Source organism: Eptesicus fuscus, chromosome 5 (assembly GCF_027574615.1).
Source record: "Eptesicus fuscus isolate TK198812 chromosome 5, DD_ASM_mEF_20220401, whole genome shotgun sequence".
NCBI classification, from domain to species: domain Eukaryota; kingdom Metazoa; phylum Chordata; class Mammalia; order Chiroptera; family Vespertilionidae; genus Eptesicus; species Eptesicus fuscus.
Window position 1 is genome coordinate 9,773,137 of NC_072477.1, and position 27,452 is coordinate 9,800,588.

General features: G+C 53.4%; 1 protein-coding gene across 1 annotated transcript in view; it reads right to left on the reverse strand.

Annotated features, from left to right (window-relative positions):
- Positions 1-27,452, reverse strand: part of DGLUCY (D-glutamate cyclase) — a 59,208-nt gene that overhangs the window by 17,023 nt on the left and 14,733 nt on the right. The window contains exons 2-9 of the mRNA XM_008148421.3: positions 23,135-23,279; positions 19,863-20,016; positions 17,652-17,850; positions 14,492-14,642; positions 13,422-13,544; positions 11,622-11,825; positions 5,988-6,248; positions 3,491-3,593 (exon numbers count right to left, since the gene is read on the reverse strand). Coding sequence (XP_008146643.3) covers positions 3,491-3,593; positions 5,988-6,248; positions 11,622-11,825; positions 13,422-13,544; positions 14,492-14,642; positions 17,652-17,850; positions 19,863-20,016; positions 23,135-23,249 — 1,310 coding nt within the window. The 5' untranslated portion in view covers positions 23,250-23,279. The remainder of the gene's footprint in view (positions 1-3,490; positions 3,594-5,987; positions 6,249-11,621; positions 11,826-13,421; positions 13,545-14,491; positions 14,643-17,651; positions 17,851-19,862; positions 20,017-23,134; positions 23,280-27,452) is intronic.

Here is a 27,452-nt window from a genome sequence, read left to right on the forward strand (position 1 = left end):
TCGTCTGTCACGTGACCCCACAACGGTGCGGGAAGTGGGAAGTGAGGAAATGCCCACGAGGCTCTTAGCGTGCAGCACCACACCAACGCGGGGCTCAGGGGCTGTGGGTGCTCTGATTATTAGGTGGAACGTTGTGTTGATCATCCAAGTTAAGAACAGAGAAATTGCACTTTTATATCTCTCTAAATCTGCCCCCCCCCCATGATGGAGTTCTTCAAAATCTTAACTGTGCTATGAAGACAATGTGGGAGCTACTCAAAAAAAATCTAAATGGAATTACCATGGGATCCAGCAATTCCACTGCGGTATACACCCCAAGGAATGGAAAGCGGGTGTTGAAGAGGTAGTTACACACCCATAGGCCTGGCAGCACTATTCACGATGGACAAAAGGTGGAACCACCCCAAGAGTCTATCCGCCGAGGAACACATCAGCCAGATGTGGCCTCTGCATGCCATGGAATAGGATGCAGCCTTCGAAGGACAGGAATTCTGCTCCCTGCTCCCACGGGCACGCGTCTCAAGGACAACTTGCTCAGTGAAATAAGCAGGTCACTGAAAAGGCAGATCCTATGGGATTCCATGTACACGAGGGCCCTACAATAGGAAACATATAGAGACATAAAGTAGAACGGCAGGTGTCAGGGGCTGGGAGTTGGGTGGAATGTGAATGGGGACAGAGTTCCCGCTGGAAAAATGACAGAGTTCTGCTGGAGGTGGGTGGTGGGGACAGCTGCACAACGACGTGTATGTCCTTAACGACACAGAACTGCACACTTAAAACGGCGTGTTTTACCATAATAAAGACAACATCGTAACTCCGCATGCTTTCTCTGTACGTGTTCTGGAAAACAAGGTTCCTGCCGTCCACGTGCCTTGGTTGTGCCAGAATGAGGTGGACGAGCAGGCCCTGAGCAGGCGCTGGAAGGTCACCCCGAGGCGACGTGCCCCGTGCGGGACAGGTGGCCCTTGAGGAGCAAAGCGACAGGAGGAAGGAGCCGGCCCCGAGTGCCCTGTGGGTGGACATCAGTGGTGACGAAAACCAGCTCAGCGCTGAGCTCTGGGCGAGCCCCGTGCAGCCTTCGTTCCAGAACGAGAGCACTGAGTCTGGACCTTCCCCAGCCGCACTCAGCGCCACCCTCCTGAAGGTGCATTGATTAAAAATAAATAAATATTACTGATTTCAGAGAGGAAGGGAGAGAGAGAGAGAGAGAAACATCAATCATGAGAGTCATTGATCAGCTGCCTCCTGCAAGCCCCACACTGGGGGTTGAGCCCAAAACCCAGGCATGAGCCCTGACCGGGAATCGAACCATGACCTCTTGGTTCACAGGTCGATGCTCAACCACTGAGCCACACTGGGCTAATTTTTTTAAGCCAGAAGAGTCCTTTTAGCTACCCAGGAAGGAATTCACTCTTGGGAACCAATGGAGTGAATTCCTTCCTGGGTAGCTAAAAGGAAAGTTAGTGCACCTTCTCTAAAGAGCAGAGGTCGCTCTGCCTACGATCAGATCTGGCTCACCTCCCTCCCTCCATTCCCCAGGTGATCAGATCTGGCTCACCTCCCTCCCTCCATTCCCCAGGTGATCAGATCTGGCTCACCTCCCTCCCTCCATTCCCCAGGTGATCAGATCTGGCTCACCTCCCTCCCTCCACTCAGCAGGGGATCGGATCTGGCTCACCTCCCTCCCTCCACTCAGCAGGGGATCGGATCTGGCTCACCTCCCTCCCTCCACCCAGCAGGGGATCAGATCTGGCTCACCTCCCTGCCTCCACCCAGCAGGGGATCAGATCTGGCTCACCTCCCTCCCTCCACTCAGCAGGGGATCAGTTCTGGCTCACCTCCCTCCCTATTCTGAGCAGGAGATCAGATCTGGCTCACCTCCCTCCACTCAGCAGGGGATCAGATCTGGCTCACCTCCCTCCCTCCTCTCAGCAGGGGATCAGATCTGGCTCACCTCCCTCCCTCCACTCAGCAGGGGATCAGATCTGGCTCACCTCCCTCCACCCAGCAGGGGATCAGATCTGGCTCACCTCCCTGCCTCCACCCAGCAGGGGATCAGATCTGACTCACCTCCCTCCATTCCCCAGGGGATCAGATCTGGCTCACCTCCCTCCACTCAGCAGGGGATCAGTTCTGGCTCACCTCCCTCCCTCCACTCAGCAGGGGATCAGTTCTGGCTCACCTCCCTCCCTATTCTGAGCAGGAGATCAGATCTGGCTCACCTCCCTCCACTCAGCAGGAGATCAGATTTGGCTCACCTCCCTCACTCCTCTCAGCAGGAGATCAGATCTGACTCACCTCCCTCCCTCCACTCAGCAGGGGATCAGATCTGGCTCACCTCCTTCCCTCCTCTCAGCAGATCAGATCTGGCTCACCTCCCTGCCTCCATCCAGCAGGGGATCAGATCTGGCTCACCTCCCTCCTTCCATTCAGCAGCAGAGCACATCTGTGTTACCTGGCCTTGTGGCCCTGCCCAGGAGGAATTTCTAGCTTCTCCTGATGAGTCGGAGCTTTGTTTGTATGCCACCCATTCAGGGAACATAAACTTTTCTAACAGGCGCCACACACATTCTCGCAGCATGGAATAGCATATCGGGTCTGCAATTACACTTTTCCCTGGTGACTGAGGGTCCTCAGTGGGAACACCTGACTTTGCTGTGAGCTGCCATATGGCTATGCCTTCCATCCAGGCCTATTCAAGCAGTACTCCTCAATTCTACTCATTAGTGGGTGGTAAAATAGATTTATTGGATCAGGTCAATATTTTCTGAAAAGTAGATGAAATCAGAGTAGAACAGAACAAAACAGACTAGACCAGGTTAGAGTGCATTGCCTGTAGCAAGTAAATACTGTTACTTGGAAACCTCTGTTTCAATTATGTGTGTGTGTGGTTTGCAATGCGGAATGTATTACTGTGGACTGCGGTTAAAAACGTTTGCAAAACACAGTACCGAAATTTACAAGGTCTGAAATGCATCCTACGTACATACAGAAAAGAAGTGTTTTTCCAAGTGTTTGACCACAATACACAGTAAAAAATGCACACACACACACACGCATGAAGTTTCACAAGTGAGTACTCGCTATAACTACACAGGCTACGCAATGACACCTCTATTTCATTTGACAAAGCTGCTGACTACCCCCCACTGGAATGACCTCACGGCTCTCCAGCGGATCGTGAGCCGGTTTGAGAAACGACTCGTGCTTGTGTTTTATCATCTTCTCCCTCATTCAAGAAGACGTGCCCTCTCTCAGGGACCTGCGACTTAGAGAGGCCTCCTGTGCTGCCCCTGGTCACCCGGAAACCCCGGCCTTGTTGGCTGGTCTGGCCCATTGGAGCCCGTGGCCCACGGCTTTGTTCTCTCGGGGGCGGGGGGGGGGGGTGGAGGTGGGGCTGGCGTGTGCAGGGACGTAGTTGTCAAAGTTAACAGCACGTGGCCTCTCCCACCACCACCCACTGTAAACGGGGAGGGGCCACACATACCTGGGAGACTTGGGGTCCCTCTCGTCGTCGCAGAGAAACGCCTGAGCAGCTCCTGCGGATCCGCCCTGGTAAGTTAGGATCGGGAGCGGGGTCTTCAGAACACCTTGACATGACAGACAAAGAGTGGACACATCAGCCCTGACCGGTTTGGCTCAGTGGATAGAGCGTCGGCCTGCGGACTCAAGGGTCCCAGGTTCAATTCCCGGTCAAGGGCATGTACCTTGGTTTCGGGCACATCCCCAGTGGGGAGGTGTGCAGGAGGCAGCTGATTGATGTTTCTCTCCCATCGATGTTTCTAACTCTCTATCCCTCTCCCTTCTTCTCTGTAAAAAAAATCAATAAAATATATTTTTTAAAAAAAAGAGTGGACACATCAGCCTCGTGTGGATGTGGGGAATTCCTGCTGGCTTTCCCAAAGGCTTCTGTGGAAATGATCGCTTCCATGATCGAAGGACATGTCGCTGTAGAATTCTTTGCTAGGTACGCGGAGACCTCGACCCAGAAGATACGGAGGTTTATTTCCTTTTAGTCCTGAGTAAACCCTAGGGCTGGTGGAGGGGGAGGTGAAATCGGGCTGGTGTCACCAATATTGTGAACTAGCAAATGTGCTCCACACGGATGCCACAATACCACGCCGGGGACAGTGGCCAGCCCTTGGCTGAGACATGACATACACTCTCTCATCCGACGTTCGCAATTCTGTGTGACAAGAACCCTTGTGACCCCCGTTTTACAGGGGAGGAAAACTGAGGCTCGGAGCTGCTAAATCACTTGGGCAAAGCCAAGTATGTAGGTCGGTGTCACAACACCAGTGCCCACCCGACCAGGAAGCCCACGACAGAGCAGAGACAGAAGGTACCGCCCAGTGGGCTCACACCTGTCGCCACGTATTCCTTCCGGGCCCTGCAGGAGGCAGCCGAGGGATGATTCTCTCTTATCATTGATGTTTCTATCTCTCCCTATCCCTTCCTCTCTCTGAAATCAATTAAAAAAACACACACAACCCAAACACATATCTTTAAAACATGAACACCGAAGCCAGATCACGCCTTTCTCCTCACCCCCGTCGCCCCCAGAATAAAAGGCCAGGAGCTCACAGTTCCCCTGAGCCCCTTCCCGGTCTGGCCCCTGAGACCTCCGTGTCTCCCTCCCCAGCTTCTCTTCTCCTCGTCCTTTCTGGGCTGGTCGCTGACCATTGCCCTCTGTTCACCTCCACCTCACGGCCTCTGTCCTGGCTGAGGTCACAGCCTCGGACATTCTTCCTCTGGCCAGCCCGGGCCTCACTGCTTCATTGACTTCACGTCTTGGCTCCAACGGCACCTTCTCCGTGAGGCCTTGAGTGAACATCCTGTTTAAAATAGGGCCCCCCCCCCGCCCCGCCCCCCCCCCAGGGCTGTCTACACTTCCCTTTTTCCCTGTGTTGTTTATTGTCTGTCACAGTCCGGTACAATAGACGCCCAGGAGGGTGGGGTTGTTTTCGGGTTTGGTCACTGATGGATTTCAAGAGCTGAAAATAGTGCCTGGCACACAGTAGGTGCTCACTATACATTTGCTGCGTGAGGTGATGCGGGTGCTGTATGTTCAGACATGTCCTTTTTGAAACTTCTGAAGGAATGGGGGCTTTAGGGTATGCCTACCTGGGGTTGAAACTCTTTTGAGAGGCTAAAAGGATTTATGCCTCCTGGAGAATGCATCTTGGCCCTGACTGGTTTGGCTCAGTGGATAGAGCGTCGGCCTGCGAACTGAAGGGTCCCAGGTTCGATTCCGGTCAAGGGCATGTGCCATAGTTGTGGACACATCCCCAGCAGGGGGTGTGCAGGAGGCAGCTGATGGATGTTTCTCTCTCATCGATGTTTCTAACTCTCTAGCCCTCTCCCTTCCTCTCTGTAAAAAAATCAATAAAATATATTTTTTTTAAAAAGAATGCATTTTGAGGGACACAGAGAGATGGGCAGTGAGAAGCAGGTGAGATTCACCAGGCTCCCAGCTTATGCCTGAACAACACCTGCAGGATGGAGGAGAGGTGAGACGCCCGAGACCCATCTCGGCACCCCAGCCTGGCAGCCTCATCACTCACAGCTCTGTGCCCACCTGTGTGCTCCGGGAGCCTGAGCAGCGTGGGGCAGCCCTTCCCATCTGGGCCAGACAAGATGCTGCCATTTGAGCCTCTCGGTCATCTATTCTCAACTCTCCCACCCCCAACGCCAGGGGTCTAGGGATGCCCTGGGTTGCCAAGAGTCCTCTCTAGGCCACCCCCACCTCTCACAGGTTGGGCATCAGGGACATGGGCTCTGTGGCCTGGTGGACCCGGGTTCAAATTCCAGATCACCTGGCTCTCTCAGAGCCTCAGTCTCTTCCTCTATGAAATGGGGATGATGTTGCTTATACTGAAGAGTGGTTCTGAGCTGGAAGGACTTACAACGCCTGTGTCGAGTGCATAGCCGAAGTTCCACAAACACTGACTCCTTCCACCCTCCACCCTCACCTCACCGCTCACCTTGCTCAACAGCCTCTTCAACAAGCTTCTCGAACAAGTTCAAGGCTCTGTGGTCCACGACCATGGAGACGCCCTTCTCCAAGGCCTGCAGGAAGGCGGCCAGAGCAATGGCGCCCGGTGGCCCGTCCGTCTCTTCCGGAGGCTCGTGGTTGAAATGCGTGGGGAACCCGGTGGTGAGGAGCACCGAGTGGGCGTGGGACAGCGACAGAGAGGCCCTCAGCAGCTCATCTTTGCGGAGCAGGTGCCCGATGCCCCTGTTGCCTAAAATTACAAATAAAATAAAATAAAATCACAAAATGATATAATTGTGTTTCAAGTAGAAACTCATGCAAACGGTAGTTTGTTTCTTTGTTTCAGAGGTAGTTTTGAAGGATGTGCCAGAGGCTGCCAGGTGTTCACCAGAACGTATCCTCTGCCCCTGCCCCACTGGTGCAGGGCAGCGGGGTACAGGGCTGGGCAGCCTCTCTTTCAGTTAGCTGTGCCCACAGACGAGGGTTTCTCTAGGTAGCAATCCTAGACCGGCTGAAAGGGAATAAGAGTAGGAGTGATGTGCGCCACCTCCTGGTCATGGACCTCCCATGCACTCCTCCGAGCTCTTCCTTTCCTGGGAGCTGGGATGTTGACAACTGGCGCCCTCTAGGGGTCTCATGAGGTGATGGCAGAATGCTGGGTCCCTGAGTGACCCGGTGGAGCAGATCCCCTTCCTGCTGAACTTGAACACTCACGCTGGGAGTCCCACCCTGGACTGTTGCGTGACAGGCATATCTTTCTATTTTATTTGGGAAAAGCATCTCGGGGTTTATTGGTTACGGCAAACCCCCATTCAGGGGACCACAGAAGGAGGAAGGGACACAGTACTGTCTCAGTGGGGGATTCCCCAAAAGGAGACCCAAAGACATCAGAGTATTTCAATGGAAAGGGAGTGCAGCTATTTCCATGGGAAGTGAGCCCAGGAAAGAAGTCAGAAGGTGGAAGAGGCGACATGGTAGAGAAAAAGGAGAGAGGCCGCTAAAGCATGTGTGGGCCGGCAGATGAACTCTGAAGGCATCTGGGGCTCAATCCTGTGAGAAGTGGCGTGGAGCCTGGCCAGTGTGGCTCAGTGGTAGAGCACAGACCCATGAACCAGGAGGTCATAGTGCAATTCCTGGTCAGGGCACACGCCCAGGTTGCAGTCTTGATCCTCAATAGGGGGCGTGCAGGAGGCAGCGGATCAATGATTCTCTCTCATCATGGATGTTTCTCTCTCTCCCTCTCCCTTCCTCTCTGAAATCAGTAAAAAAAAAAAAGAAAGGAAAGAAATGGTGTGGAGCACAGCGGAGGGCTGTCCTTCCGGAGGACAGGGGGACTGGGCACGTCTGCACTGGCGTGAAGGTTGCCCATCGGGGCGGTGACTCCTCGCACTCCTGGGCTGTGCCTGCTCTGGTGGCGGAGCAGAGACCCCGGCCTACGGGGGGAGCTGTTGTTCTGAGAGCTGCCCACTGCAGCTGGGGTTTGGGCAGGGCACCAGCAGCGTCTGCTAGAGCTGCCGCCAGTGGCTGCCACGCTGGTGGCAGCCAGGCAGCACAGCTTTCCGGCTCTCGTCACACACCCCTGTGCCTTTGTCTACACTCAGGTCACCTCGGAGCACGTCTGTGCCGCGTGGAGGCAGGATGTGACTCAGAGCTTCCATCCCGCGGTGGCTAAAATGAGAGGTGGGCCTAAGGGACGGGGGGAGACTCCGCAGGAACACGGGGCTGGATTCCTGTTTTGGAGGAAAAGTTCCAGATTTAGGATCTGGACACTGGCATCCTGGTCCAAGTGTTGGCACATCGTAGCTGCGTGACCTTGGCCTCGTCCTGGATTGTGCTCGGCCTCAGTGTTCCTACGAGGAGCCTGGGGTGGTCCAGGTGCGGGGAGGCTGGGGGGTGGAATGGCCCCGCACGCCCTGCCAGTGGGAGTGGGAGCCAGAACACTCATCGGCGGGGACCTTAGGTTTGTCCGCTGGAGCCAGCCACCGCTTCTGGGAAGGGACCCCAATAAAGCGGTCAGCAGTGAACACATGCCGGAAACCAAACATTGTCACTTGGTAGTTATGTGAAAAGGGAACCCGGCAAGGCTGGTCAACCTTGAAGCTAAAGGTCAGAGCCAACCACTCCCTATCTAATTGAGACGATGGTAACTGAGGCAACTTCCCCACCAAATAATCATGTAAATCCATATTGATAAAGATCATCTGTCTGTTACTGGAATTACCTGCCTAAGGGCAATGGGTGTATCTCAGAACTCTAATAAAAGGGATAGAGCAAAGGCCAGAGTTTGGCAGTCCTCCCACTAGAGGTGGGCTCCCGCCTGGCCCCACATTTTCCCAAATTGATTCTTTTCTAGCTTCTCTTCATTTTGATTGCGGCCTTCTCCAGAAACCGGACCCGAACGGGATCTCTGAAACACGCGGGACGTGACAAGGGATCCCACACAAACACAGTCACAGGATGTCCACTGCGCCAGCGCTTACGGTGCCAAACAGGATCAGTAAAGCGGTGGAACATTTGTAAACGGGATTCTATGCACACATTAGCAAGATGGTTGTAGAAGGCGAATGACATGGGGAAATGTCCACAGTGTGTTAAAAGGTTTCAAAAGCAGGCTGTAAAGTAGTATCACAGCATGGTTCACATAGGAGAGAGAGAGAGAGAGAGAGAGAGAGAGAGAGAGAGAGGGAGAGAGAGATTGTTTCTGTTTGTGTCAGTCTTATAGGCTCAAGACTGAAGAGAAAGACTTTTCAGGGCCAACATTTGGGATGGGATGCTGGTCATTTTCATTGCCTCTTTACTTTCCTATATTTATACAATGAACACGAGTTGCTGTTGATAAAAGGAGAGAAAAATAACATTTAAAGAAATTAGACTATAACCTATTTCATAAGATGTAGTGAGTACCAAAAAAGAAAAAAGAAAAGAAGAGAGAACGCTGTCAACTCTACAGTAGTCTGTACGTTTGTGATGGTTTTATTATTAGTGCAAACATGACTATGATAAATCTCCAGAGTCTCCAGGCACCTCAGACGCAAGCCAGCGTCCTCTCAGAAATGACAGAGTGGCTCTGTTATTAAGCCCAGGGAGCAGTGCTCGGTCCACGCCATCCATCGTGTATCTGCTTATTTAATAGGGGAGCAGTGACGCGCATCTGGTGCCTGGAGGATTAAAGATGCTCCTTGATCGGTGATATTGGCACATCCAGACGGTCATAGATCTGCCTTTGCCCCGAGCCCCATGCTTCAAGCCCTGACTGACCCCCGTCTGCACAAGCACCGACGGGGGGCGGGGGGGGGGGGGGGGGCTGTGGCCGCCCTCCCAGCTCATTTTTATTAAGCGGTGGGTGCACTGCGTCTGCAGTAAATTCACTTTGCAATTACTTTTTTTTTTTTTTTAATCTGAGCTAAAGGCAGAGCCAATAATTCATCTTTCCTCATGATCCTCGTGCTGTGTGAGAGAGCCGTCAGTGTGGGTGAGAATGTTGGTGAGAGAGAAAGTATTACAGAAGTCTGTAAAAAATACCCACCAAGGAGACTGACTGTGCAAGAGGCTAGGTATGCACAGCCATGAGCGCTCACCGCTGTACATGCGAATGTCCTAGAAGGTGCATCTTGCAGCGGGGGGGGGGGGGGAGGAGCTACGTCCCACATTTACTGTGTGTCTATAGGTTAAGAGAACCATCTTCCCTGCGGAATAAATGAATGAATGACCAAATGAAAGGCCTAACAGACAGACAATCAAGCAGAAAGCTATGCCCTATGGTTTCACAGGAACTTTTGTTACTGCAGACCCCTCTGCAATTGGGGGGCAACTTTTGCTCCTAGGTCCAGGGGAAAGGTCAGACATGATTCAGGCTGGGCTGCTCTGTCAGATTCTGGGCCACAGTGTTAGCCCACACAAACGGGCACCCAGGCTGTCTGCCCCGTGGCCCTGCGCAGGCGCTGTTCTCTACCCCAGGGTCGCCACCATCAGCGGTCGGGGTCTCAGGAGTCTGGCCTGGAGGGTCGACCTTTCCGGGTTGGTCTCACGCCTCTGCTCTCCGCAGGACGCACCACCATCCATCTAGGTGTCTGCTTGGGGGACAGGTGTCTGGTGGGCCAGCAGGGAGGCCACACATGCCTTCTTCAGACGGTCAAAGTGCCAGAACAACCGGGGTAGAGTCACAGCCCGTGAGAAGGGCAGGAGAGGGATGGGCTGTGAGTCAGAAGAGGCAGACCACGTTAAATGCCCGGCACAAACCATTCAGACTCAGATTCCAACTTATCCCACACTTACTGATCATGGCCTTGGAGCCAGCGGGTGTGGGTTCAAGTTCTGCCCAACCATCTCCTAGGTATGTGGACTTGGGCAAGTTTCTTAACCTTATATGCCTCAGTTTCCTCATCTGTTAAAAGAAGTTCGTAATAGCCGCCTCCTAGGGTTATTTTACCCAGATAGAGTAAAACTCAGTAGATAATAACTATTATGCTCGTGACCTATCAGAACCCCTGAGAGAAAGGCATACTTGTTATTATTCCAGTTATACCGATGAGGAAACTGAGCGGCTGTGAAGTCTACACCTTGCTTCTCTGTGAGCCTTTGTCAGAAAAAAAAAATAAAAACAGAAAAACCCCAAACCACTCAAGCACAATGGCGCCCTCTGCTGGCCACCTGAATTAGAAATTCAGGCGGTAAAGGAAGATGCGGCAGGAAGTTGAAAGCCCCTCAACCAGCCTTTCAGGAAACCGCCTCCCAATTGGAACCAGCAGATCCCTCGTGGGCCCCACTAGCCCTCTCCTTGTCTCGAAAGCCGGAGGCTCACAAACCACAGAGGGACGATCTTTTCTCTGAGGCGCAATTGCAATATACATGTCAGCTGCAAATGGTTGTGAGGCAAACTGCAGGGTCCCGCCCACCAGGATCCCCCAAAGAGTAGAATCCCAGCCCCTGCTCCCCAGTATAAAAAAAAAAAACTGCTCTGTGCCCAGCCCCGGGGCAATGGCAAAAAAAGGGGGCGATTAGGGCCACTGGTAAATGCATGGATGATGACGTTCAAACAGTGGCACTTGACTACCTAGAAACCAGTCCCCCTTTTTTCTTACCTCGCCAACCCCAATTTAGTTCTGGCAACATGCCCAGCTAACAAGCTCACCTCCCAAACTCGCTCACATGTTTAAGGTTGAACATTTTGGGGGGAAAATAAAGGAGAAGAAAAATCACCCTTTATTCTACTACCCAGAGACCATCACTTTCAGAACTGTGGTGCATTTACTTCTAGCCTTTTTGGGATTCATATAAACATTTCTAAAAATCATACTATAGCCTGGCCGGTGTGGCTCAGTGGTTAAGTGTAGACCCGTGAACCAAAAGGTCACTGGTTCGATTCCCAGTCAGAGCACATGCCCGGGTTGCAGGCTCGATCCCCAGTAGGAGGGTGTGCAGGAGGCAGCGGATCAATGATGTTTGTCTCTCATCGATGTTTCTGTCTCTCTATTCCTGTCCCATCCTCTCTCTCTAAAAATCATAAAATAATTTTTAAAAAAAATCATACTTTAGTTACAATTCCATGCTGCCTTTTTCACTGAACATTGTGTCAGTGATGCCTTCCTCCAGGCCCTGATGGCGTGAATGTTTTGTTCCTTACCTGGGTCTACGGCAATGACAGTCTCTAGTTCTCTGATCTTCTGCACGGCCGAAGCGGATGTGATGCTGTAGTGCAAAGGATCTTGGGAAATGAGATGCACCTCTGGAATTCCCTCTGGGGTGAGACAACCGGCTGGAGCCTCCACATCCTTCAGGTCAGTCATAACCGTGGAGCCCGGTGCGCTGGTGAAAGCCAGCGGGGTCTCTAAAACACACAGCGAGAGGGATGAGCCCACCTCACTTCATCAAGCCCAGTGCATTCTGGTCTAGCCTGCCACTGATGGACAAGAGGGCGCCATGCACCTCCTCTCCCAACCGCACTCCTTGCACCGCTGGTTGGCACCCTAGGCTGGCTTATGGCTAAATAAGTTCCCCGTAAACTGGTGCCTCCAGGTCTTAGGAATGTGAGGATGAGGTGAGTGTGGGAGAGGAAATGAAGTACAGCCACAGCTACAGGTGGGCCCTAGGGGCTCCATCAATGGACCCCCATGGACATCAGAAAGGACTTTCTGAACTCTCACGACACATCCACCATTTCGCTCCCTTCGCAGCAAATGTTCTGTTTGCTAACAAACAGCTCTCTCTGAACGTAGCTTCTGTTTTTCTCCGAGCACTTATATTTTGCTTTGGTTTAGGCTAATTTTGTTCTTTGGAAATCTCTCTCCTGCTAGCTGACAGCAATGTGAGACACTCTAGCGCAGTGGTCGGCAAACTCATCAGTCAACAGAGCCCAATATCAACAGGACAACGATTGGAATTTCTTTGGAGAGCCAAATTTTTTAAGCTTAAACTTCTTCTAATGCCACTTCTGCAAAATAGACTCACCCAGGCCGTGGTATTTTTGTGGAAGAGCCACACTCAAGGGGCCAAAGAGCCGCATGTGGCTCGCGAGCCGCAGTTTGCCGACCACGGCTCTAGCGGAATCACTAAGAACATGCCTTAGCATGGCAAACACACGGCAGTTGGAGATGCAACTTTATCCTCTCCAAACCTGCATCCTCAACGCTGAGACAGGACGGGGGTGAGGCCTAAGACCTGGGCCCATGCCTGGCACGTAGTAGGTGCCCAATATATCCATGTTAAATAGCCAGAACCCCACGGGTCTTGGGGTTTATGCCTCACCAGCATATTCGAGATGTCTTTTCTTACCATGAGGCCGTTCTGATAGCTAAACTCCCATGAGTGCTTTCAAATAAGTGGGAAGTGACGCTCAGTTCTACCATTGGTAGTGCGCGTGCGGCAGACCCTAGAATTTTCCAGCGTCTACGACAATGGGCGGCAATCGTTATATTTTTATGTTTCGCTCACATCCCACCCTCACCGTGAGCTACTTGGGGCCCTCGTGTGGCTCTTCACTGTAACATCACCCTGGGCCTTGGAAAAAATGTACTGACAGTGTTGCTTGCAAACACCACGTGGAGTGGGTTTGTTTAGTCGTGTTGTCTGTTTTCACCGTTGCTTTCAAAACCTCAAAATGTCTCAAAAAGTCACTCTAAATGATGGCCCCGGAACTAGCTACGAGCCTTCTGAGGAGAGAAATGTATTTAATCAAGACAATTTGAACTGAAGGACAAGCTGCTCTGGCGGGACCCATCCTGGGATAAAAAAAAAAAAAAAAAGAAGAAGCCAGAGCTATCTCGGCTGTGGGCTGCAGGTCTGTCACATGACTTGGCTGTGGGCTGCAGGTCTGTCACATGACTTCACCCCTTAAGTCTCTGCACGGTGAGCCTGTCCTTTCGGAAACTACAGACCACCAGGTTCCACCCAGGTCAGAGCAGTTGCCCGCAGAAGCCGGACGTACGGTAGCCGCTGACAGCTTCGAGACTGGTCAGCTGGGAAGGCCAGAACACCGGGACCTCCCCCGGCTGACACGGCACCGGATCCCCGTAGTCAGGTCTGGAAAGATCTCGGATTCCCAGCAGCTCTGCAGAGGGAAAAGGAACGTGAATTCCACCAGGGCCTGCCCTGGCAGCCACCATCGGAGGTGGACTTGTGGAGACGTGCATGGTTCTTTCTCCAAGAGGAACTCTAGTCACAGGATTGCTGTAGGTGGTACTGGAGAAGGGTGGGGAGCAGAAAAGGAATCGGGCGTAGCAACTCAGGATGCTTGCTGACTTCCGGGCCATTCGGAGGGACAGGGGTCTCCAAGGCCTGGTGTGACTGCCGGAGGCAGCTCGGGTGCATCAGCCCAACACCTGCATTGTACAGACTGCCAACAAAGCCAGTGTCTTTGAGTTTATCTCGGCACGGACTGAGTCCACCTAACGCAGACCTAAACCCTGCTGGCAGGTGGTGGCACGGGCTGATTGCATTGTTACAGAATGCCAGGCTGTGTCTGACTTTGTTACACAGCCGGGCAAGTTCAATGACACTAACGTCACTCGCACCCAAGGCCCAGTCCCAAGTCCCCACCAGGCCCTCTGAGAGCCTCGGAGAGGCCGGGGCAGCCTCCACGCCTGGATCGGCTCACTCACTCTCAGAGGTGTTTCCTCGCTCTCAGATTGAGTTCAGATGCTGGGGATCCATGGGTTTCAGCTCACGTGAACCTTTGGAAGGAAGCTGTGTCCTAGCCAAATATGCCGCTGAGCAACAGCCGAGGTTCGAGGCGGCGCTGAGCTCAAGTCTCAAGACAAATAGCTCAGCTGCCACACTCCACCACCTGCTTCCCCCGCCCCAGGTCCACCTGAAGGTCACAGGAGCTGTTCTGCCCAGGGCAGCCCCTTTAACCTGAGGGGCATCTGTAAACCCAGCACAGGGAACGCAGCTGCGGGAGGGCAAGCTGCGGGGGCTCAGGAACAAAGCCCGCTCCCATCTCCTCGGGCCAAAGCCCACGAGCAGCTGTCAGAGTCATGAGTGAGCCTGGCCACTCACCTGGGTCGCCGATGTGCACGGGCTGTCCTTGCTCACCCATCAGGGAGCAACTGGCCTGCACCAGCCTCTCCAGCGTGTCCTTGGGGACGGGCCTCATGGTGACCACCAGAGGGCAGCAAAAGCCAGCAATGGTGGCGCAAGGCACTGTTGTCTGCCAAGAAATCAAGTTTAAAAAAAATGTTAAAAAATAGAATTAGCACAGAACGGAGCTCTGAGTACTGAGAGTTCAAGGCAGTGAACGAGGTAGGTAGGAGGTCCCAGTAGCTCTTACACAAATATAGCTTCCGCTCCCATGCGGCACACAGATGGAGAAGTTTGCTGGGGATTATTGGTCTGAAACGGAGAATCTTAACTTTGTGGGTGCCGCAGACCCCTTTGGTAGTCTGGTGCAGCTCGGGGGGGCGCCCCGACGAAGGGGTGTTTTAGACCACATGAAAGGAAGTGCATGGGATTATAAAGGAAACCAATCATACTGCAAACGCAGTTACCAAATGATGAAAAAATGTGACCCGGCCATCTGTATGTCTCCGCATTAACAGATTAAGGAGCAAGACGACAGACCTGCTAGGATAGTTTTGAATTCGTGATCGGCACACAGGCCGATCCTGACATATCTGGAAGACCCGGGAGGGGACATGGAAACGCCTGTGGTTCCTTTGGGCGGCCACAGAGTCGCAGATACAACTGCGGTTTGTCGCCTGCAAGCATAATCGAAGGCCGCGCTCAAGGTCAGTCTGAGGCTCTGAAAATACTAGTAAAAATACGATTTTTCTTTCCATCCAATTCCATGGAATCCTCTGAATGTTCTCCGTGGGCCTCAAGTGGCCAGTGGGCCGCAGCTGAAACCCTGGGGGAAGCGGAGCAGCGGAACCCCGGGGAGCGGGAGGCACCTGTCGCTTCGGCCTCCTGAGTCCGCGTGGGGAACCCCCCCCTCCCCCTTCCCCCCCTTCCCCCCCCCCCCCCCCGCCCAGGCCCTGCCTCGCTGTCCTGACTCAGGAGCAGTGGCCCAGGATAGCCTGTGTGACTTCCTGGGGGGGTGTTTCCCCCTGAATGGCGCCTGGTCCCTGCAGGGGCTTAGGACAGGTGTGGGGCATGGCCAGGATATCGTTTGCTGGGACCGTCCTGGAGGAACGACTAGAGGGCTTGCTGTTGGCCCCGGACAGCAGCCAGATGAACCTCGGGGAAACTGCTGAGTGACAGCACCCGGAGAGGGCACAGGCCAGGGACCCTCTCAGGAGGCGGGCAGCGATCCCCGAGGGGTGCCCTTCACCCCTCGAGGCCGCTGACTGACTTGCAGGTGGCTGCCAGGCCGCGTCTCCCAGGAGCCAATGTGCAGAGGCGTCAGCATTCAATCGAAAGCCGTTTGGTAGCCACTGGGGCCGTGAGCGTCGGAGAGAGACCATGGCTCAGCACACTCTCCTCTCGGGAGCACGCCCGCGCCTTTCACGCACCCCCAGGCGCGTTACCTTTACCCTTCCCTCTCCTAGCTCCACGGGCCCTGCTTCTGCCTCTGTGACTTGCTCCCTGAGCCCATGTCTTCTGCGGCTCGCTTCTGCCTCTGTGACTTGCTAAATACACTTTCTCTGACAGTTGGGAGTCTTGGCTGTGAATTCTTTCTCAGCCAGAACTCGAGCACCCAGGTTGCTGAACCCAGGTCCGGTCTGACGCCACCCGGCTAACATCTGGTCCTGTTCTTGCCGCCAACACAGTGACTCAGCTCTGCTGGGGCAGCCCGAAGCCGCCGCAGACAGTGTACAAATGAAAGAAAAAGAACAAGGAGGAAACCAGGGCTGTGCTGAGCGCGGCCTGGCGGAGAGGCGCACCCCTGCAAAGCATCGGCCGACGGCCACCTCCACTGTCGGCTTCGTACACCTGGGAGCCGGGAGGCCCGGGCTCCCCTCTGGCTGGGGGACCTGGGAAAGTCCTTTTTTCTCTCCAGGCCTCAGTTTCCTCATCCAAAATGAAAGGCTGCAGGTGATGGGCCACGAGGTCCTCCCAGCTCTTACCTGCAAACGGGGGCTGTGTTCTGGGGCCAGACCCTGCCTGGGCCCTGCCAGCAGCGGAGGCTCGGCCCCGCCCTTCCCTTCTTCCAAGAAAACCACGCAGGCGCCTGTTTCGTGCGTGCAAAGCAGCTCGCACGGTGGGCAGCCTTGTTTATCGTCCGAGGCAGCGCCGGCCTCCCTGGCAGGAGCCCAAACCAGCAAGCTTTCAGCTCAAGGGGAAATCTCCAGACTGAGTCCTCCGTGAAGAGACCCGGGCGGGCCGTGGATGCTGACCACTGACCCAGTGCGGTTCCTTCTCGGACCTCACACCATGTCCAGGGGGTGGTCAGTGGAACGAGGGAGTCTGGTTCCTTCCCCATGGCAAGCGGTGGCTGGACTGAAACCTCGGAGACACAGCAGGGAGGCAGCCCTAGCGGCGGGCACGTCCGGGAGAGGGGACCACCCTGCGTGTGTGACCGCCGCCGGCCGCCTCTGGCCCAGAACATGACCCGGCTTCCTGACAGAGGCAGCGAACGGCCCGGCCGAGGCTCCGCCACAAACCCCCGGCATTTACCCAGCCGGGCACATCCTCACGGGTGCCAGGGCGAGCGAGCCAGGGAGGGTTTTCAAACATCCCACTGAGCTGCCCTAAGTTCAAGAAGCCAGACAGCCCTCGCCGGTTTGGCTCAGTGGTTAGACTGTCCGCCCGTGGACTGCAGCGTCGCGGGTTTGATTCTGGTCAAGGGCATGTACCTCGGTTTGCAGGCTTGACCCCCAGCCCCTGTCAGGGTGCATGTGGGAGGCAACCGATCGATGTGTCTCTCTCATGTTTCTTTCTCTCCGTCTCCTGTCCTCTCTCTAAAAATCCATGGAAAAATATCCTTGGGTGAGGTTAACAACAACAACAACGAAGAAGCCAGACAAATGCCAAACGGGTTTGGTTTACGCAGCCGCAGCCGTCTGTCTGAAAGGGCTGGATTCGCACTCCAGGCCGCGCGGGGTGCCCTCGGCGGTCCCGGGAGCGGGCAGGAGAGAGGTTAGCAGCTGCAAGAGTGGCGACTGACCCGGGGCCGGGGCTGAGGTCTCCGGCCTCCTGAGCCGATGCTCTCCCACCACAGGACAATACAGGGCGACCCACATGTTCACGTCCTTCTGCCCTTGTGGACTGGGACCCTTACCTTGTATGCACCCGCGTGGCCGTGGCCCGGGGGGTCTCTTCTGGGGAGCCCCGCTTTCTCCCAGGCCCCTTCCAGGGGGGAGCTGCAGTCCAGGAAGAAGGTCACCATGTCCTTCAGCGGCTCCGAGTACTCCTCCAGCGAGGCCAGGCTGCCCGTGCAGGCACCGAACTCGTACCTGCGGAACTGGGGGCGGTCCGTCCTGGGGACACAAGGGGAAGTTCGCAGACCCCAGGCTCCATGGGGGCGCTGACTGGGCATTTTTAAAAGGACCAGGGCGGTGGGACATGTACCCCTTTGGAATACTATGCAGCTGTGAACAAGAGGGATCTCTTATTCTTTGGGACAGCATGGACGGACCTGGAAAACATTTTGCTAGGTGAATATGTGTGTCAGTCTGAGAAAAGTCAAATGTCACATGATCTCACTTATTTGTGGAGTCTAATGGACAAAATGACTTGACCAACAACATAAGACCCGAAGCAGGGAGGCATGGAACAGACTGGCAAACCTCAATGTGGGGCTGGGGGGATGAGAAGAGATAAACCAAAGAACTTATATATTTATATCCATGGACACGGGCAATAGGGTAATGAAGACCTGTGTGTGTGTGGGTGGGTGGGGGGGGGCGGGGAGAGTAGGGGCTGGGAGGAGGGGGAAAAGGGGGGGGGGGAAATGGGAGATATCTATAATACTATCAACAATAAAAAAATACATGAAAAATAAAAAAATAAAAAGGACCAGGGAGAGGGAAGAGGACGTCTGGGGCTGAAGTTTCTGGCACTGGCACTGAGGTGGCAACGTAATTTTGAGCAGGGGTCCTTGCTGGCATTTTTCAGATCTTGCCAGATTGGAAACGATTAAGTCAGCATGTATATAATATAACCCCGCCTCATCCTGTTCTAGTTCCTGTAACCTTACCCAAGACCAACCCAACCAGCAAGAAAAAAAACACACACAATAGTTGCCCGGCTGGTGTTGCTCAGTGGTTGAGCATCGACCCAGGAACCAGGAGGTCATGGTTTGGATTCCCAGTCAGGGCACGTGCCTGGATTGCGGGCTCCATCCTCAGTAGGGGCAGTACAGGAGGCAGCTGATGGATGATTCTCTCTCACCATTGATGTTTCTATCTCTCCCTCTCCTTTCCTGTCTCTGAAACCAATAAAAACATATTTTAAAAAAAGAAAATAAAAAAAAACAACAGTGGTGTTCTCTCTGCTGTGGAGGCAGGGCCCGCAGACAGAGGGACCGAGGACACACGGGCTGGCCAAGGCGAGGCCTTCCTCTTTCCTTAGAGGAACGTCGGCAGGGTTGAAAGACTTTGGCGACGAGCCTATTCTGCACTCACTCCAAAGCCATTTGCCGAACCGCTCCTCCGTGCCGGGCGCAGACCCAGTGATGGGGCGATGGTGATGGAGAGGACACAGCCCCGGCCCTTAAGAAGCTCAAAACCCTGCCCCGGCAGGTGAGACTCCGTTGGCATCAGGTCCTTTCAATACAGAACCGCGAGTGCTCACAGTCTGGGTAGAGCGTGGCACAGGGCGGGGAGGGAGTCATTCTTCCCCACGGAGGGGGCGGGTCCGGAGGCGGGTCCTGAAGGATGGATAGGAGCTCACCAGCTGGACAAGGAGGAAAGCGCAACCTAGGCAGAGGGGACAGTGGAGGCAGCAGAGCCGTCTGCTCCGGGAGTCCCCGAGTGGGTAGCAGGGGGGGTGCTAGGGAGAAGGTACGTGAGCTGGCCTCGGCCCAGGGGGGATCGCTGGAGTCCACAACATGATAACAGCAGAATGTTCCCCAGTTTTCTCTCGGGGGAGAGGGCTGGGGTGATGGATGGAGCTGACCAGACATAGCGTTAGGAAAAGTCACTCCAATGGGACCATTTTCTTCCTTGTGCTGTGCAGACAGGTTTCTGGCTTTGGTGATGACGTGGCTGGATGGCAGTGCCAGTGGGATTTCTCCAGGGCTGGACTTTCTTGGTGATGCCAAAGATTTTACCTGGGGCAGGGCAGGGGCAGGGGCAGGGGCAGGGGCAGGGGCTTAGAGGTAGGAGTGGGATCAGGGGGAGGGCATCTCCTTCCTGAGCAACAGTCACGAGTGAGCCTCCGTGCCAGGCTCTGTGGGGTTGCGAAGCTGGACAGAGGTCCCTGGTGACCGGCACCTGGCTGCAGCATCCGGCCCCTGCCACCTTTAACCCCGCTAACCCACGCATGTTACCTGGTGCCTGAGACGGCGCCCAGGGCAAGCGACGCCCACGTGCCCGGCTCGCTGCGGCCCAGCAGGGGCAGAGGGCCACGGTTGGCCCGGCAGAACGTCTCAAAGGCCGGGGCGAGGGCCCTGTGCAGGACCACCACGCTGGCGGGTCGGGGCCCTGGGTTCGGGGAGAGAAAGAACACACACAGTCAGGTGCTTCTCGGGAGAGCCTTAGTTTAGCTTTCCACTGCAGGCTAGCACACACACACACAGAAAAGTGCACGTGAGCGTACGGCCCGGTGGTCTCAGGGAGGGAACACACCCACGGAACCAGCATCCTGGGGAAGAAACCAAACATGATGAGCACCCCAGAACCCCTTGCTCCCCTGTCAGTCATCTCACACCCCTCCCCTCTGCAGGGGCAGCCACTACCCTAACCTCTAACATCACGCACTGCCTTTGCCTCTTTTTCATACAATGTTCTTCATGGAGTCCAGTTGCTCTCATTCAACAGCGTGTTTGGGGGAACCGCCCACATTGCTGCGTCTATCCGTAGCCGGGGCATTCCCATGGCTGTGTGGTGCATTCTCCACCGCACACTGTTGCCGACGGGCGTTTGCGTGGCTCCCAGGGTGGCCTTATTACAAACGGTGCAGTCACGAACATTTGACCACATGCACTTTGGGGTACACATGTGCCTACTCCTGCTTGGCATAGGTAGTGTACGTACACCTTCGGCTTTGGTACATACAGCTAAGCAGATCCAAAGTGGCGGTACCGATGCCCAGGCCCACCCACAGTGGCGTGTGGGTTCCTGGTCATGCCACAATCTCCCCCACACTCCGTGTTCCTGGCCGTTCGCATTCCGGCCACCCCGGCAGCTGTGCGGAGGCGTCGCACCGGGTTTTTATTTGCATCGCCCAGGTGATGAGCGTGAGGGAGTGTCTTTTCAGATGCTATTGGCCACTTGGGGGTCTTTTCTGGGAAAGAGACGGTCCGTGTGTTCTGTCTGGGCAGATTCTCGGCTGAGCAGCTCACAGAGCGTTCATTCCTGCGTGTCAGGTACCTAGCACACAGGTGTTTAGGAAGGAGCGGTGGGGTTACACTCAATGGACTCCTGTACAGACATTTGAAGTTATGACACAGAAGAAATATTTTATGATATTAAGAGATGTTTGGGCTGCATCATGAAAGGAGTAATCCTGGGTAACAAAAGTAGGTTCAGCATATTCCCCTCTATAAAAAGCCGATGAGAGCCTTGGCCGGGTGGCGAGGTTGGTTGGAGCGTTGTTCCATACACCAAATGGCTGCATGTTCGATTCCTGGCCAGGGCAGATACCTAGGTTTCGGGTTCAATCCCTGGTCAGAGGCAACCAATCGATATTTCTCTCTCATATCAATGCTTCTCTCTGTCTCTCTCTCTCTCTCTCTCTCTCCTTCCTTCCTCTCTCTCTAAAATCAATAAAAACATCCCCTTGGATAAGAATTAAAAAATAAATCGATGAGAGAGAGAAAGAACTAAAAAGAAAAATACATCCATATGCTAATCATATGCTACATTTTATGCAATAATTAGGAATCATTCTATAACTGGAGAAAAAAAAACACAAAGAAAAAGAGTTATATTTTAAAAACAAAGGATTATTTCCTTTAAAAAGACCATCCCAAAGAAAAACATAATTATGCTCTTTTTTTGCAAAATAACCTTGGGCACAATCCTCCTTCACGCCAGACTTGCTCTCTCATCATGTGGACATTTCTTTTCCGCAATAATATTGTCAGCTGATATTTTCTGTGTGCTCAGCATATGCCAAGCTGTCTGTGCCAAGCAATTTATCTATGTCATCATCTGTACACACGAGGAGAATAGGGCTCAGAGAGGTGGAGTGAATTTCCCAGGGTTGCACAGCTGGTGCATGGCACAGCCAGGATGCAAACCTGAGACAGGTGGCCCATGAGTCCCTGCGGGCACCGGGCCTCACCAGGCTGGGTCCGCCCCCACCTCCGTCACTTTCCTTCTTGGGGATGGTGAAGAGAAGCGGGTGTCTGCAGGGAAGAGTCTAGGACTGGCTCCTGCTCTAACTGCCTGGAGCTCCTGATCGCGAATCCTCAGTGCCTGCCAGTGCCACAGACAGACTTCCAAAATGAGGACAAACCGGATGCTGCCAGCCGCTGAAAGCCCAAGCCCAGCGAGCCTCCAAAAATAAGCTGGAATGAGGGGGAAGGGAACTGGGCCGGCCCAGAGGCCTCGCATCCCCCGGCCACCCCCGTCTTACCTCCAAAGCTGTTGTGAGAGCAAACTGGACCTTTAAGACCGTAACTCAGGGGGGTACGATGCGTGCAAAGCTTCCTTGTTTCCTCTTTAATTAAACGGACTTCAGAGCCACTGCGTTTTGGTTTGGTTCATCTCCACTCTGGCCATGGAGCGTCCCCATTAGCAACAGGACGTGGAACAGAGGGCTGAGTGGTGCCTTTTTGAGGGGGACCCACGAGGGGAGGGCTCTTTATGGTCTGAGGGGGTTCCTGCACCCCCTGGGTTATGAAATTTCGCTGGGACTGGGGTCAATGACAACTTTGACCTGTTTTCTCCTGCAGGAGCTTTTAGAGCCTTGGGTGTCACTCCGAGGAGACAGTGGCGAGGTGGGTACCACCCGGTGAAGATCAGACCAAGGCAGGGAGACCTGGTCCAAATTCGAACCAGATTAACATGCTGCAGAGCTGGGGGCACTTTTCCAGGCGGGAAACCCTCTCATCATCCGAGGCCGTGGGTGGTTCTGCCTACGGAGCTGTGGCAACCAAGCAGGACCGGGTGGGGCTAGGCCCACCCGTGGACAGGTATTCACACCCGCGTCTGGCCCACGTGCCCCTCTGCTGGGAAGGTAAGTAGCGACCAGAGCTGACAGTATTCTGCTCTTCCTTCCTTTCTCCCGTGAACGCTGGGCATCCCTGGGTTCCTGCGCCCTGCACAACCGGTATCTCCAAAGCTTCACGACCAAGGGAATTTTCTCTCCCTCTCTCTCTCTTTTTATTAATTTTTTTTTTAAAATATATTTTTATTGACTTCAGAGAGAAAAGGAGAGGGAGCGAGAGATAGAAACATCAATGATGAGAGAGAACCATTGATCGGCTGCCTCCTGCACGCCCCCTCCTGGGGATCAAGCTGGCAACCCCGGCACGTGCCCTGCCTATGAATCGAATTGTGACCTCCTGGTTCATAGGTCGACGTTCAACCACTGAGCCACGCAGGCTGGGCTTAAAAAAAAAAAAGACAACAAAAAAAGTCTAGCACCACTCACCCCCAATCGTGCTGGACATGTTTCTGATGTTTGGTTTCTTTTGTAGAATCAATCTCCTTATGGCAGCAAGAGGGCAGGACTTCGGGTGGAGTGTGAAGGTCATCGTGAAGGTCATCGGGCCATCCTTTAATGAGTCGCAGAGAGTCTGGATGAGGGGACGAAGGGGAACAAATGAGAAAGCACAGCTCCCTGGAAGGCAGCAAATTCCCCATCAGATACCCCATCCCGTCCAGTCCTGGCTGTTCCTGGCCCGGCCCCGGGATGTGTTTCGGTTGGAGCAAGTTCTTGTCCCTCCCCCAACCCTTTCCTGTCTCAGTCTCTAGAAATTCCTAACACTTCAAGACCTTTGCTCACGCTCTTCCCTGGGCCAGGAATGTCCTCCCTCCCTCTCAGAAGGCCTTCCCATCCCTCACAACTGGCTCAGAATCTCCACCTCCAGGAAGAAGCCAAGAGGTGTGTACTGGTTCATGCTGGGCTCCTGGGCCCTCAGAACTTTCTGCGGCCTCAACTGCAGTTGGCCTGAGGTTCTACTTGACTCGGAACCCCTATCCCATCCTCGGGGAGACCCCAAGTGCCTAGGCCTCTTCCACAGGTCCCAGAGTGCCGACCACAGCCTAAGCACACAGTACACACCCAAAACATTTATGACCCAATGAACTAATGAATGAGTGCCGAGCACAAATGAATCAGCGGGCTGAATTTTCTGTGTACATGTGACTTCTGTGGACTAGACTTAGGGGCCCTAGAAGGTAAAGATTTCATGTTTTCTTCTTTATACCTCCTTACTGCCACTACCCCAGACACAGTGCCTGACACAGAGTTTTGGTGAATGAATGAACACAGGGGTGGGCAAAAGTAGGTTTATAGTTGTGAGTGCGTGAAACAGTTTATTCTTGTATTATTATTATTTATTAATGAATATATTATTTATTTGTGTTACAACTGTGATACAGATATAATTTTTAAGATATAGAGATGGTCTCAAAGCTCCAGGAGATTACATTTAGGAAAGATTTCCATCAGTTGACTTATACCCTAGAAAATGAGGCTTCAATGTGTTAGCAAAATCAAGGTCACATAGTGTTGGCTTCCAAGGCACAGCCCATGTCTTCTTCACCCAAACAGACCCAGTGCCTCGCTAGTGCCTGGCACAAAAGTGGGAGTTCAGTAAGTGTTTGTTGAATGGCTGGCCGACTGTAGAATGGGCGGAAGCACAAAGGCAGTGCCCGTAGGGAAGGCTCTGGACAAGCCTGGCTTCCCACAACTCTTTCTGTCTAAAAGAGGAGACCCCGATGGGATTCTAAACCACCAATGGATGTTTTCAACTCTAATATCAGCGATAGAAAACTACGTAACCGCCATGGCCATTTGATGAAGAACTTGAGCCTGTATAAAATCTCTAGCAAACAGAAATGTAAAGACAGTGCCCAGAAGAGGTAGAGATGTATTTAAGGCCGACAGCGAATGCTTTAGTAGCTGCAGGAACCGCGCGCTGTGGGCACGCCAGGAGAGGACGGTGGAGGGTCAGGTGAGGTTGGGTTCCATGCCCCAGTGGAGATGCCAAGGCTAAAGCAGCTGCTTTGGCAGGTCAAGCCTGAGCTTGCCGGCTGGGCCCAGCAGACCTCGCTTCTGGGCCAAGCAGCCGGGACACCGGTGAAGGTCTTGGGTGTCTGTGGCTCCCCATGGTCACTGCGGAGGGCTTAACACCTCAGCCAGGCACTCAGCAAAGGTCCAAGACAGAACCATTCCCTACCCATGTGGGGACAGTGGCCAGACCCCTCTAACAACTGTCCTCACTGCATATCTGGAGGAAAGAATGATGTTTACCCCAAACCCAATCAAATGAGAGACCCCTCCACATGTACCTGTTAGCCTTCACCCACCATTATATTTTTAGTTATTTATTTTTAATATATTGTTATTGATTTCAGAGAGGAAGGGAGAGGGAGAGAGACATAGAAACATCAAGGATGAGAGAGAATAATTAATCGGCTGCCTCCTGCATGACCCCTACTGGGGATCCAGCCCGCAACCCAGGCATGTGCCCTTGACTGGAATTAAACCCAGGACCCTACAGTCCACAGTCCGATGCTTTATCCACTGAGCCAAACCAGCTAGGGCTTCACGCCCCATTATTACTGGATAGGATGTCAGGTACAAGCTGGGGGCTGTTTTGCAAATAAATTGTAGCCAGAAACCAAACTCTGTAGATGATTGCCTTCCCTTTGCTTTATTTATTTATTGTTTTAATATAAATTCAAGTGGATCTAAGTCATTCCTGTTACTTTCCTGGCCTGGAAATAAATGAGTGCAGCTAGGATTCCTGCCCTGTGAAATGCATGCTGGGAGTGTGCCAGGCACCTGAATGTCTCCACATGGGTGCTTGGAGGGAAAGACAGCTGAGAACCCCTCCCTCATGGAGTCATCCCCTTGAAGACAGAGTCAAACAGAGCATGATGTACATTGGCTCCTGCAAACAAGTGCCCTCAATATACCAACCAGAGAGTGCCCAGTCATATACGAAACGGTAGCAACCCCCACCATATGTGGGAATTCACTGTGTGCCAGGCCCTTTACCCTCAATGGTTTACAACCATTGGTTCTTCACCCCTCCCCAACAAAGAAGACATTATTAATTCCATTATAGGCAAGAAAGGTGGGGTTCAGGGAGGTCAAAGTAGTTACCTGAAGTCCCATAACTAGTATGTGGTAGAGCCCAAATCCAAAAGCAAGTCTAAATTCATGCCTGCCTGATCAATATCTACCTATCTATGTCCATCCACCCACCCACCCAACCATCCAACCATCCTTCCTTCCTTCCTTCCTTCCTTCCTTCCTTCCTTCCTTCCTTCTTTCTTCCTTCCTTCCTTCCATCATGTGGTGTTAATGGGAATGACATCCTCAGTAGGAACAATAGGGACCAGCCCTCTTTCGCCCACAAGATGATTCTGAGGCCAGAGTCTCTTGAGCCCTTATGTTTCTTTGGGACTGAGCCCTGAACTTCTAGGCTTTCCACCAGGGTCTCGAGTGCACTCACTGCTGACTGGTGCCGAATGGCCCGTGTCTCATGGCCCAGTGAGGTCTTACTCTAGAAGTGAGATAGGACGGGGAGATCTCACTGGGGAGCCTTGGTTGGACTTCAAGAAGTCACCTTTCTGCTGCGAGTTCTTTCTCTTCTCTTTAGAGAATAACAAACCATCAAATCCACAAATACCATTCCCTAGCATCAAGTACACCAGAGAGGGGGCCCACAAAAATCAGCTCCTTAGCAGGACCTGACACAGCCCAAGCCCAGGGTCAAAGTATCTGCTCTATGCATGTCACAGATGGCTAAAACTCCACCATTAGGAAGTCATTCCTCTGCTTTACCCAAGCAATCCAGTCCAATCCAATCCAATCCAATCCAATCCAGTCCAGTCCAGTCCAGTCCAGTCCAATCCAATCCAATCCAATCCAATCCAATCCAGTCCAATCCAATTCCGGAGGAATCCATCTTCCAGTGGGCTGAATGCAAGCCCATGGTGGCACTGTTTGTAATAGAAGCCACATAGAAACAACCTAACAAGGTTGATTAAATGCTAGTTAAACAGAGGTGTAGCTAAACTATAGTACATCCATACCATACACTCCCAAGCTCCCTCAGACAGCACTCCCAGCCTTGCTAAGATAGCAATCACAACGTTGACCTTGCTCAGGCACAGTCCAGCATCCATGTATGCATTCAGCAGGCATCATGGCACTGAGTACAGATTTGGGAGCAGACTGTCTGAATTCTAAACCTGTCCCTGCACTTAGGAGGGGGTCATGAACCCCTCTGGGCCTATTTTCTCAACTGTAAACAGGACCTAATAACAGTATGCACTTCCCGGGGTTGCGGTGGGATGAAATTAGCTAACACTTGTGAGGTTCTCAGAACAACTCCTGGCTGGGCCCACGGTTAGCGCCACAGAAGCATTGCTCTTGTGTGTGATACTCCCGCCCAGGGTGCTGCAGACACCGTGGGGAGAAGACAGCCACAGCCCACGCTCACGGGGGGTTTGCCTCCCCGGAGACAGACCTTAACCACATAATTAGCATTGTGTCTGTCTCCCTGGGAGAGACAGCCAAGTAAATCGGTGACTATGATACCATGCGCAGAGGGAGCCCTCCTGGCTGAGTCTGAAAGGAGGAGGAATGGTCAGACTCACAGCCGGTGGGGAGGGTGGGTGCTCTAGGCAGGGACAGCATGAGCAAAGGCAGGGAGGCAGTGGGGAGAACTAGCTTCTTGTGCAGAGGACGGGTATGCCACAGGGAGGAGGAGGGGCGCAGGGGCTGGGAG